Genomic DNA, 13,839 nt, shown 5'->3' on the forward strand with positions numbered 1-13,839 from the left:
ATATAAGATATTTTTAAAGAAGTCTGAGCTGTGGAATGTAAATCCACAAACACTAAAAACTAGAATATAAAAAAATTTATGTTAAAAGATTGTATTAAAAATGCACTAAAAACTAAAAAAAAAATCTTTTCTTGTACTACGCAGGATATTTCATAATAGAATATGAATCAATTTAATACAGCATCAAGCGTCGAAATGAATTATAGGAGTTCGTGCCACATGGTCCGAAATACCGACTTCGTGAAAAACGTCAGGTTTTATTGCGCCCTCTGCGTTTAGGAGCGGTGATTGTGGGAGTCACATACATTCCTACCTTAGAGCATATATACTAGGTAATAGGGGTTGTAATTATTTACTTTAGCGATTCCTCACCGATTTTTATGAAATTTGGATATGTTGTAAAACTCCACATTTTGAAAAACATTTTCTTACACATGTTACCGCCGCTCGGCCTTAGTTTCCGAGATATTTGTGAAAAACTTCTGTTGATTTATTCCGACCCAACACATTCCACTTTCCAACTTGTCCCGGATATTAGTATACGTTGGGGTTAGAACAACGTGGGAGCGCGCGCCCGCGAGCGGGCGCGTAAAACGTGGTAGCATAAATTCAATGTAAGTTTGCAGATTTCAACCAGAAACTTGCGGATGGCCGTTAACCCCGACTCTGTTCGGCGGCGCCGGCGCTGCCGGATATTAGGATGCCTCTGTTTCTAAAACATAATTTTTTTGCTAGGAAGAGGGTGCTTTCGAGAGCATCGTTTGGATGTGTGGAGGCTCCCGTCAACACCCTGACTCACATCGGTTCTCCACCATGCTGTACGCGTCCCCCGCACTATTCTAGCCCCAATCAATAATAATACCCGAGAAAAGTTGAAAAGTGAAATGCGTTGTGTCGGAATAAGTCAACTGAAGTTTTTCGCAAATATCTCGGAAACGAAGGTCGAGCGGCGGTAACATGTATAGGAAAAAGTTGCGCTGATGCATTGTAGGCCCGCCCGCGGGTCGAGCTCGAGCTCGAGCTCGAGCTGAAAGACGGAGCGATACAATACTTTGATACTTCAAAGTGTCGACTCTTTCGTTTCCTGTCGCCCGTTCTCGGGTTCTCAATAATAATTGAAAATAATGTTGAATGTGAAGTGCACTTATATTTATTTATACTAAACTTAACTCAACACTAACCCAAATTATAACACCAAAGCAAGAAATTTAAAAAATATTTTTGCGAATATCTCGGAAACTAAGACCGAGCAGCGCTAACATGTATCAGAAAAAGTTGCTCAGAATGTGGAGTTTTACAACATATCAAAATTTCATCAAAATCGGTTAGGAATCGCTAAAGCAAATAATGACCATAGGGGTATATATGCTCTAAAATTTCAACCACCAAAATCGGTAAGGTCAGTAAATTCGTATTCAACTCCTACCCAAGGAAAGAAACACATTTAACTCCTTGGTATGCAACATCGTGCGAGACCCGTGGTACTTCGATCGGGTCAAAGATGGAAAGCGTGGGTGAGATCCGTGGTACGTCGATCGGGCGAAACGTAAACACCAAGGGTCAGGCTCGTGGTTAGTAGATACTACGACTCATCTCTTCGCCGATGTCTTTTCATTTCAGTTATTCCTGGCCGCATACACATGAATTTACACATCATAAGCCCCGTTAGCCAAGTTGCCGGCAACTTTGTTGCAACTGCGTAACGGGGCTAAGACGTGTGCGATTGACAACTTCGGACGCTGAGCCAAACCGTGAAATGGCTCGACGTGTGACTCGTGTCGGAATTGAAATGGTATGGCAAGGGGTTAACCCCATAACACTACAATATATATTCTAAATATGTACTGAAATATGTACGTCTTGTTAGGACGTCAGAGAAATATTTGACATTTATCACTCTAATAATTTATCTTTCAAGAATTATTGAATTAGTAGTAATCGATTAACTTATACTTTTTTCTTTTCTTTAACTTAAGCATATGTACCTAATATAGACAAAATCATAACGAAAGCGGTTAAAAGTTAGATATGTACAATACAGTAATAACTACTTCTTAGATGTATAAATAGTAAGATAAAAATGATAGTGATACAATAGTGCCTACTGCTTTCATTATTCGTAGATATAAAAAAACATTTATCTTACTTTTTAAAGTACAAGTGAAAAAATTTGGTGGTAATTATTACTAAATAATTACCACAAAATTTTTAGGTTTCATATGTTATTGGGGTCATGATTGGGAATGACTTTTTCCTATACATGTTGACGCCGCTCGGCATTAGTTTTCGAGATATTCATAAAAATATTTTGGTACCGTAGAGCGTCAATTATCTGAATCGTCGATTATTCGAATCATCGTTATCCCCGCCACTTCTTGGAAGTATATGATAACTATGTATGTATATTACATTTAGGTGTAATTCCTATAGTTATAAACTGAGTAAGTACATGTATGCTTCATTCTCTGCACAATTCGATTTTCTGAACAACCTCGATTCCAAGTGGTTTGGCTAATGGACGCTCTACTATATTTATTCTGAATCAACTACACCTATGTTGATCATTTCCAAGGTATCGGTATAGGAAAGAAACGTCAAGCGGTGGTAACATGTAGAGTAAAAAGTTGTTCAAAATCATTCCCCCGACAACGTACTTGAAGGTCATGAAAATCGCTAAGGCGTGCCTCTCCTATATAATTACCAAACTTTCATAATAACATTTTTCTCATATCTTCAACGGCCTTCGAGGTATTCCAGCGTATCTAGTTAAAAGAAATACACTGTAGAATAGGGTGGGCCGAAAAAATAAAAAATTCGAAACTCAAAATAGCCTAGGGCCGAAAAGTTGCCTCTGGGGAAGACACATCGAGGCAAACAAAATGTTGAAATCGGTCAATATTTGACTGGCCCCCAACAGGGTCAATGTTTTTAATTTTTTACCAAATTTGGCGACTTCTGTATATTTTTATAAAATTTTGGTATACGTCACTGTTGAGCATCACAAAATATTATTTAAACACATAAACACGTGAAATAGTGTTTTATATATTGTCGCGAGGCGAAGTATCTATGTGTTTCTATTTTGAAACGTAAGGTGGTCGTAGTGAAAGAGGAACATTTCATTGATTCAAGAGCCGGCGTTTAACTGCATCAGTCATGTTTCTCCAACGTCAAGTTCTGGGAAAAATATTTACTGATAGTGTCATCTCGCATTTATATGAATTGAAAATCTCCCTTGAGAACTTAGATGTTATTGGTTGTGATGGAACAGCAACTAATACTGGATGGAAGAATTCTAGATCTAATTCACAATATCGAAATGATTCTTAAAAGACATTTCCAATGGATTTTTTGCATGTTGCACTTCAATGAGCATTCATTCAGGCATTTATTTGAACATTTAGATGGTCAAACTACAGGTCCAAAATCGTTCTTTGGTCCTATTGGGAAGTGTCTTTTGAGTGGTGAAAACTTACCTAACGTTAAATTTGAGAGCATTGATTGCGGTATTCTATCTATTGATGAGACAATTCTCAAACAATTTAATAAGGATCAGAAATATCTTCTGAATAGAGCTTCAGCTATCAAGTCAGGGTTCTGTTCTCCAGATCTAGCCACAGGAAATGACATAGCGGCCCAGGATCTGAGACAGCTAGATCTGTTAGAAATTCTTTTTTAATCATTTTTTAATACTTTGTTTTTCTCTCCTTGAGCGAATTCTATTCAATTAATACGGAAAGCATAATCATCCATACATAAATCATTTTTACAATCACTGGCTGCGTTTGCTTTTAGTTCTTTTAATAACGCAGAATTACAAAATTCGTTTCTCTCGATTAACCATAACCATGTCTTAGCCTATTTCTTTTTGATCTTCAATTTTTTATTTTTTAAAATTAATATACCCTCTATTATTGATAATAATACTAGTATTGGAATATAATCAGACATTTTTAAAAAAGAGTTTAAGTGTTAGTATTAGATCACAAACGGCCAGGAATCAGTAATGTGAAGGCAACGGGAACTCGATGAGAGTTTTATAAAACCTGAGGGCTGATGCGTGCTTTGCACCATGTTTCAACGTTTGTAGACCGCTTTAGTGTCTATTATCTTCAATACTACGCGACAAAAATATAGCACACCCTACAAATATAATTTATTGTTTTAACTTTGAAGCAACATATTATTTTACTTTCGGTATTTATAATATGTAAAAAGAGTTACATATTATAAGAACTTCAAATCGAAGCGCTACATGTTTGAAAATGTGAATCTGACCATGGATTATTTTATTGTTATAAACTTATATCGCAAGGGTTAGACTTTGGATCACTGTTAACATAACAAGGTTTTATTACTATACTTACGGTAGTTTACATTAAAAGAATTTAAAATTGTTAACGCATTTAAGAGATGATAGTTGATTAAATACGGAGCTAACAAAAATTATTTATTTATTTATCTCAATTTACGACTTTATTAGTTTATTACGCAGTTAATTGAGGCATTGAGAGCAACAACAACTATTGGAATAAATTATTGCTACTAACTTAATTTCGCACAAAATGTAGATTAATCCGTTGTTGCTCTCAATGCCTCAATTGTAAGTAAACATATAGGGTACAGGCAACAATAAAATATATATAAATGTGCAAAAGGTAAAGACATTGTCCAATATTTACCATCCCCTATCTTTTTATATGTATAGGCAAGAACAAATTCTGAATTATATTTAAAATTATGTTTTTTTCAACTATATTAGTGCAGTTACCTTACGTGCTCGTATTTAACCCTCGCGCAACGAATGCAGGGTCATTTTGATTCAACTCTGACAAAGTCGATCACGATGTTACATTTGTGATAGCAATGGCAAAATATAGTATAAGATGCCTAAATTGCAGTAACATTATTTGTAAAAATCATACAGGAGATACACCTATTTTATGTATCAAATGTACGTGAATATTTTTTTATGTATTTTTTTATTACCTATTTATATGGGATTAATTCATTTTATATTCAATTTTTTCGTAAAACCCGTTTACCATAGAAATGTTGTTATAGGTCAAACTGACCCTGCATTCGTCTTACGCGACCATATCCACCATTCGTCTTCCGAGGGTTAATGGCTGTTCATCTACATATAAAGTAAATGCACAATGTTCTTCGTCATTAAACTCCTATTAGTAATAATTATCGGATAAACTGGATGATTCGAACTTAAAAACACAATATCAACTACTGTACGTTCTTGGATTGTCTTCTATCGACAGACAGGCATAGACGTTTAAACGTCTGCAAGGAATTATGTAACTGCATACGAATGTTAATTTACAGCCTCAGCGCGCAAGAAGCCAAGGCGATTCGAGGAAAAAAGGAAAAGCGAGAATGCAGATCAGATGGATGCTGCTTTTTCTAATCGTCCTATTACAATGTTGCTTTTGGAAACCCGTTACCGCATACGGTAATCTCAGGGTGGCTTTCCAATGGAAACAGCTCGATTACGAATGGCCAAGCAACGAAACCAAGCAACTCTTTCCGGGATACAAGCAGGAAGATAATCTTCCCCTTGGCCTTGAGGTGACGCACAACAGGATCTTTGTAACAGTACCGCGATGGAGGCTCGGTGTTGTTGCCAGTTTGAATTACTTTTACATTAACGGTGAGTGCTGGCCTACATGGATTTTAACCTTGGCATCGTTTAGTTTTTACTCACTTCCTGAGGCGTATATCGAGTTCCATTCAATCGCTTTTCATGAAACGCACCTTATTTTCTTTTCCATATATTTTTGTAAGAGAAATTGTAAATACATTATAGAGTACCTATTTGTCTCAATGCTTACAGACTTTTTTCTTATCTTCGCATGACCAGAGATTTGAATCATGTGATAGGTTTCTGCTTGTTAGAATTTAAATTGGGGATGCACGTCAATTCAAAGTTACAAAATAAATTACAATCAAACATGTAAGAAGCAAACTATTAATATGCATTAACCGCACTATAAATAATTGCCTGTTTTGGTATTTACACCGTGAATACTTACTTAATTATTCATTGCAATTGTTCGGGCCTAGATCTATCCGATGGGAATCACCCAATATTTTTACGGACCGGCAGGATGACAATGCAATGAAACTTGTCTGTTTCACGTTATCCTACTCCTTCGAATATGGTGAAGGAGTGTACGCTTCGTGAATCTACATATGTACTAACATCAATGTGTGTCAAGATCGGTAGGTTTCTTGTAACACATCGTCGACCGATTGCGATTTTTTTTTGCATTACTCACAATCAGCGTATCGCTAGAGACAGGTCACCTAATTATTTGCTTCAATCGTAGCGACACAAAAACATACTTAAAAACTAATTACAATGGTTTCAACATTCAAACGGGGGAGGGCATGGTTTGAGGAAAATTGCCTTTCGAAGGATATTTTTCAGAGCGTTCATGGTTGTCGATGGCTCTTCAAGTGGAAATAGATTTTATTCTTATCATTCATGTTGTGTTGGGTTGCGGCAAGAATTTTTGCAGATAATTAGATTTAGTAATTCCTTTAAGGTAGGATTTCCTAGACGCGATCCGCCGCGGCAGCCAAATCCTGAATACCGCTCTTACGGAGAAGCATGCATCTGTTTTCGTAGACGCGTTTTCGACTGCCGCGTCAGTGCGTCTACCTCAGCAGCTACCTAGGCTACTCGAGACGTAACACAATGCGATGAGTGTTTGTTTTCCGCCATTATGGCGAAATCTCCTAGCTTGCAACTCGCCGCCCGCGCCGGTGGCCAAAACTTGACTGCTCTAAACTGATTGTGAGTCTAGCCGCGGCCGAATTTGGGATGCGGATTTGTGGCACGTTCTACCTGGGATGGCCTAGAAGGCGCGTTCATGCGGGAGTCGTATATAGAGTGCTTGCGTAGAATAAGATTCTGGCCCATGGAGCGCAGAGACACCTCTTCGGCGTAGATACGGCGTAAGATTTCTCCCGGCTTATTTCGGACGGAGGGGGCTAATGGCGCATTTGTGGCACGAGAACTCCTGATTCAGATCGCCGCGGCGTTTATATCTGTGCCGCGGTACATTTTCGCCCACCGCTGCCTCACGTGACTAAGTTTGAGGTAACGGAAGCACTGGAGCGGCCTCTGCGCCAAGACCGCCACCGTCGCCTTGAAGCCCTGACCATTAATCCGCTCAGCCTTCGCGAGTTTGACAGCCGCCCTTAGGAGGCAACTGACCCTGGCGGAGAACATTCCGGCATTACCATGCTGAAGGTCTCCGACCAGAACTTCCACCACCTCGCATAACTGTGTGCTTTTCTGGGGACAGGACGCCCGTGCCAGTGAAGGCTAGCCCTTAAGGGGAGTCCTATTTTTTGGGTTAAAAATATAGCAAAATTAGGGATTTTTTTTAGAAATTAGCAGGTCGATTCATCCTTGTAGAAATTGCAGTTTTATTTTATTAATTTTTAATAATAAAGATAGGAATAGTGTGTAGTCTGATTTTCATATAAAAATATTATTAATATGTTAAAAATATTTTCATAGGGATAAAAGTGATAAAACCAAAAATTTCAAATTTAAGCTACAGTACAATATGGCACGTGTCGTATTTTCTTATTATTTTCTCGCTTGACTGGCTCGGAGGGGGATCCCTCAGTTGGCGGGGATAGAGAAAATCATGCAACGAACAAACTCTGGCGATATTACCACGAGAATTTACTGTGCCTATGTACTTCTCATTCTTCTACATATGATAATAATTATTACTTGTCATTGTTTTAGATACGCGTGAATCACCTACGTTAATTCCTTATCCATCTTGGGAGGCACACCAGTACAAAGCCGGAAGCGTACCAGAAATAATTTCGACGTTCCGAATCCGCGTAGATCGCTGCGAAAGGCTTTGGGTCCTTGATACAGGATTTACTGACATTTTGGATAGACCAGAACAGCAAGCACCACCGTCGTTGATTATCTATGATTTAAGGAACGATCGAATGATGCGGAAGTTCGTTATTCCTGAGGATCAAAGAACAGCGGATTCACTTTTTGCAAATATTGCCGTTGAGGACTATTCCTGTGAGGACACATACGCTTACTTAGGAGACTTGGGTGGACCGGGGCTTGTGGTTTACTCCTGGAAGATGGACAAATCGTGGCTTGTGAAGCATCCCTCCTTTCATCCAGATCCACAGGTGAGCATTTTCATCCTTATAACGACAACATTCTGTTATCCTATCACTAATCGCGTCCTCTTATTTCGGTTTGAAGTGTAATGAATATAAATTATGTGCCTTTTGGCATGAGAAAGCACATTGATATTTTACTGTTTAAAGTCACTTTAAACAGCGCACAGTCGCATTATAAAACAACTATAAAAAACAAAACATTTATTATTTCTCTTTTGTTTCGTTACTTTTAAATTACTTTGATTAAATCACATTTTTTCCATTCGAGGCCATTTCAAGTCCATAATGCCATAGGTTGCTAAACTTATTTTGATGTCGGCTATAATGTCCCATGGTAAAAAACAAATGCTAATATGCGAAACATGTCGATGGCTATGAAATGACGTATAAGATAACCTTGGAGGGGCTTTGTTTTTATCATCACCAGGCGCACGTCCCCAAACCGTATAAACTCCTCTTAGTCATTTTTTCTTACTGTCAATAGCAACGGACATAATTTAGATTATCGTTATACGTGGGACATACTATATACAAGCATAAGAAGTAGATGTCACAGGTAATATCCTATGATAGTCCCTGCGAACTCTACAGGGTGTCCCAAAAACGATGGAGTTCCTTGAAAGGGGTGACTCAGGGGGTAATTTAAAACAACCTCTTCCTTAGCGAAAATATTATCCGTAGCATCATTAATGAGATATTAACAAAAGACTCCGACCAATCAGAGCACGAGACTTCCGCTCGGGCTCTCGCGATGGCGTTGGCTACACGGTAGGCGGCTGCGTTTGTACTACGAACAAGCCAATCAGCATACACTGAAGGAAACCGCGCAAAATAACAAATGAAAAATAACATACAAAATCGAATTTTTCGTCATCTTTTGGTTGTCATTTAAAGTGAATAATGAATAAAGGATAAACCAGGCAAAATCATGTCAAACGTAAAAAGTCGAATACACAGTTTTTTTAAAAGTAGAATCGAAAATAATAATTATTTGAAGTGACAGAATAAAGAATATGTAAATTACCTTTTGTTAATATCGTACAGACGAAAATGTAATGTAACTGGAAATGAACGAAAAGTGATCGTAGTTCGTTATTGTGATAAAAATCCCTAATTCTAATCCCTAATTCTAAGACTTTTTAAAAATTCTCAAGAAAAATTTATGTACGGAAATTTGGAGAATTATCGTCGGAAATTAGCCATAGCCTGTGTTGAATTTAAAAAATAATAATCACCAATGAAGTAACTAAAACTCACCCCTTCGGAAATTGACCTACAGCTTGAAAACGTGAGTCACTAGGTCACTGAACCCTGGTCATCGACGGACGGGGACGCCCAGTGCACGTCCGTCGATGACCAGGATCGGTTCAGTGACCTAGTGATACGCGTTTTCAAGCTGTAGGTGAATTTCCGAAGGGGTGAGTTTTAGTTTGCAACTCTATTGTAATTTATTGTTTATTCGTTACTCTCTTTAAATGACAAGCAAAAGATGACGAAAAATTCGATTTTGTATGCTACGTATTTTTCATTTGTTATTTTGCGCGGTTTCCTTCGATGCAAGTTGATTTGCTTGTTGGTAGTACGTAGCCGCCTACCACGTAGCCAACGCCACCGCGGGAGCCCTGGCGGAAGGCTCGCGTTCTGATTGGTCGGGTTTTTTTGTTAATATCTTATTAACGATGCTTCGGACAATATTTTCGCTAAGGAAAGGGTTGTTTCAAATCACCCCCTGAGTTACCCCTTTCACGGAACTCTACCATTTTTGGAACACCCTGTATATTAGTGTACTATATTATTGACTAGTGTACTATATACTGTTAGGAAAAGAAACAGTACATAAAAAGACTCTATTGCCGATACACCGATAAAATTCTACAACTTTAACTTATTTTTGGTAATTGTCCATAAAATAGTAGGGTCAGGTGGGGTAGAGTGTAACAAAAACTTAATAATCATTGTGGACAACAGAATGTATAATAAATCAACTTTTCTTTTGGACTTAAACAACCAACAGCCTTGGTCCTTCAAATCAGAATTAGCAGATGTTAACAATTATTCTTAAAAGCTAATCAATTTGACACTTTTCCTAAATCACATAATTATTATAGTGTGTCCCAGATCTGAGGTACAGTTTAACAGCCTTAGGCGTACAATGTAACACAACAGGACACACTAGTACAATTGCACAAAACCTTCAAAATACCAATAAAATACCAAAAAAATCTTTAATTCAAATTATATCTTTTCAAAATATTTTCTAGAAATGAATAAGAATGTGCATGATGTTTTGTCATAATTGCCATTTTAGGAAATGGCAATAAAAGTTCTACACTCCATTCCATATAAGAACAGACCTACGCCCCTGCCGATTTGCGACCGATCTGCGCAGCTCCCATGTATCTGACCCACGCGATTGGTCGTAGCACTTTCTCTGCCAGTTTCCTACCAATCAACAGTATAACCCTGCACGGAACGAGTCTGCTCTAAAGTGGAATGCAATGTATATCATCCATTGCAACAGTTTTAGACCCAGGTCCAGCGGAAAGTAAAAGATACGATGTACCTTTTCATTTTTGTGCAAGTAACTGATGTCATATTCATTACACTGTATCCCGTTACACTGTGCCTCCTACCATATAAACAACAAAATATCAACTGGAATTTCATAGGGTATGAATACCGGCAAACTTTATTGTTACATCAAGCAACAATTATGTGTAGTTTGTTTACAAAATATTATTACTTACCAGAATCTTGAAACAAAAATCTTTATTTGAATTTGTCACGTTTAAACACGTGTTACGTATGTGGAATTTCCTATACGCCGCTCTCAAGAATTTTTCGAGCTCGCGTCTGCGAACAGAAAACGCCCTAAAATCCTTTCGCTTATCACAAACCACTAAGGGGAGTGATGATCTCGACCATGGGAACGGGCGTGACGCGACGACGACCCTTATATGGAGATTTCTAACAAATCCCCACTCATTTTGGGACTATATAAACCCTTTAGTTTCAACCCTCTTTGGTTTCAAGCAGTGAAGTCACGCGTAGAGTCACGTCGTGTCACGCTCGTACAGAGTTGGATAGATTCAGTAGGATCGGGCTCGAGGCGCCTTACGAACCAATAGTTAACCTCACAGAATCCGCTAGTTCGGTTATATTCTGGGTTACGTATTGAAATAACCATTCTTACGCCCCGCATCGCCAGTGGGTTAACACGGTGCAAATATTGGTAACCACATTATTTAATCACTAATCGCGACACTTACATTTGTACAATAATTGATTATTGAATATACTAATGGTGTTCACTTGTAAATCGAGTAGATTCGTTAACCCATCTTTTACCCAGCGATCCTTATAATATTAGTAGCACTCACCCACTGATACAACTTTACCACTCGTGTTGTATCAAACTTTAATTAAGAGTTACGAGGCATTACTAACATTTCCTGTGACTGCCTGATTTCGCATCAGGTTCCTTCACCTCCAACACCAAAACAAGGAATCTTTACAAACCCAGTGGCTCCCCGATTTCGCATCGGGTTCGTCCACGTTTTAACCCTCCTACGGCTCCCTGGTTTCGCGTCAGGTTCGTCCGTATCCAACAGCTCCCTGATTTCGCATCAGGTTTGTCTGTAAATCTACCAACTTCCGAACAGCTCCCTGGTTTCGTACCAGGTTCGTCTGTGAATAATCCAACCTCCTAACAGCTCCTCGACTTCGCGTTGAGTTCGTCTGTGAACTTCATCCTAGTGACTCCCCGATTTCGCATCGGGTTCGTTCACGACGTTTCACTCTCCTGTGGCTCCCTCACTAACAATCAGGTTCGTCCGCGCTTGACTCCATTCCTAGAGGCTCCCTGATTTCGCATCAGGTTCGTCCTCGCCGTCAATAATCCTAGCGGCTCCTTGATTTCGCATCAGGTTCGTCCGCGCACCTAACTAACAAATTCATAAACCCTATTCCTTAGGAAATACCCTTCTCGCCGGCCTCTCGCGTTGCCGCAGCCCCGGCTCGTAACACACGAAAAACCCTATTTTGGTAGGTATTATCACGGGAATGGTAAGATGCCGACAAATGACACCTGAATCAAGATGACGATAGGTATGTTTGTCAAAAACGTAGAATGACGTAATAAATATGTTACAAAGAAACAAAAGTACTTCCACTGTTATACTGTGCCCCGTGCTACAATCTACCCCACCTGACCCTACACCTCAACGATTTTGATGAAATTTAAATATGTTGTAAAATTCAACATTCTGAACAACTATTTCCTATACATATAACCGCCGCTTGGCCATAGTTACTGAGATATTCGCGACAAACTGCTGCTACTATACAATGAATTTCGCGTATACCTGCGTCTTGTGCACGCGTCCGTATCAGCATATGCGTCAGCATGGGACGACGGCTCATCTACTCTTTCTAAAAATACATCACGACGGTTGAAAACAAAACAAATGAAGCTGATGAATTTCCCGCTTTATTCCAAAAAAAAACCGTGATCGGAAGTTGGTTGCAGTTAGATCAGTTGGAGTTAGATCGGTTTAGTGGCCAATTTTGTGTTTCAAAAACACTCTTGAAAAACGATGTTGCATCCCTTTCTGAAACCCATTTTCCCAATCTAACCTCAACCAAATACCGATTTGTGTGATCTCGCTCACGTCGTGCTATATACTGAAGTATTCTATTAAAATATTAGTAACTTAGTGAGCGGGAGCACGGGTGGTGCGTTTACATGACAAGAGCTGTGTTTTACTTCAAACCAATCGTTGGTTATTATATTACTGTAGCCGTCGTGGATTGAAATCGAGGAAAATTGCTGGACAGACTAGGTTTATTAGGATTAGGTGGGAATACATGGTTTGGTTACGTTTATATAATCTATGAGGCTCTAATGTGCATGCTGCACTCGATTTTATTGTAATCAGGCGTCCAGAAATTACTCTGTACTCTCCCTTTCGATTGGCACCCAGGTATTGTGGCCGAAAATGGCCGAACGGGCGTCCAGGAATAATTTCCCGTACCCTCCTCTTTTAACACTTGAGCGTCTTCTGGAGATGTTCTGTACTCTCTTGACCGATAGACGTCCAGGTATTATCGCCGAACACTCCTACCGGAGTGCCTCCTCCTGCCTGAGAGCGGTATGGTCATACCTCACCCTCTCGTTCAGAATAGCGAAGAAGGAAATGCCTTTGCGAGCCTGTAATTTATACCTGACTAGCTTAATGTACCCGGCGTTGCCCGGGTAAAACCGAGTAGGTAATATGCCCGCCTTTGAGTACAAGTCTCATGTTTCCACTTCATCAAGTGTATAAACCCGACTTCGAGTCTCCTTTCGCGGTTAGGACATTTTTATCAAATTGCATCTTCTAATCCACAAGGTAGGGTGATTAGGGTGGGCTACACGTAGTCACCGTCACGTGGTAAGTTCTGACTCACTCCATTGCCAGATGGGTAGGAGGAGGGGTGCAAGATCATTTTTATACTTTGTACTCAAATTTCGAAATTTCAACGCTCTTGCCGGGACTGTAGGATAATAATTTACTGACACCGAAATTTAGATAGAAATGATGAGAATATGGAGTATATATTTGTAAGGAACAATGTGGTTAAAATACAAAGACTGTTCTGGTCGAACGTTGC

General features: G+C 39.2%; 1 protein-coding gene and 1 long non-coding RNA gene across 3 annotated transcripts in view; one reads left to right on the forward strand and one right to left on the reverse strand.

The window, feature by feature from the left end:
• Yellow-b (L-dopachrome tautomerase yellow-b) overlaps positions 1 to 13,839 on the forward strand; it is a 70,522-nt gene that overhangs the window by 19,237 nt on the left and 37,446 nt on the right. For both annotated transcript variants that reach the window (XM_076814097.1, XM_076814096.1), the window contains exons 2-3: positions 5,338 to 5,662; positions 7,781 to 8,193. In XM_076814097.1, the coding sequence (XP_076670212.1) occupies positions 5,389 to 5,662; positions 7,781 to 8,193 (687 nt within the window). In that variant the 5' untranslated portion in view covers positions 5,338 to 5,388. The remainder of the gene's footprint in view (positions 1 to 5,337; positions 5,663 to 7,780; positions 8,194 to 13,839) is intronic.
• The window catches only part of LOC143369810 (uncharacterized), an 86,220-nt gene continuing 82,283 nt past the window's right edge, over positions 9,903 to 13,839 (reverse strand). Inside the window, exon 3 of the long non-coding RNA XR_013085493.1 lies at positions 9,903 to 9,916. This is a non-coding gene — a long non-coding RNA (uncharacterized LOC143369810). The remainder of the gene's footprint in view (positions 9,917 to 13,839) is intronic.

This window comes from Andrena cerasifolii, chromosome 6 (genome assembly GCF_050908995.1).
Source record: "Andrena cerasifolii isolate SP2316 chromosome 6, iyAndCera1_principal, whole genome shotgun sequence".
In the NCBI taxonomy this organism is placed as follows: Eukaryota; Metazoa; Arthropoda; class Insecta; order Hymenoptera; family Andrenidae; genus Andrena; species Andrena cerasifolii.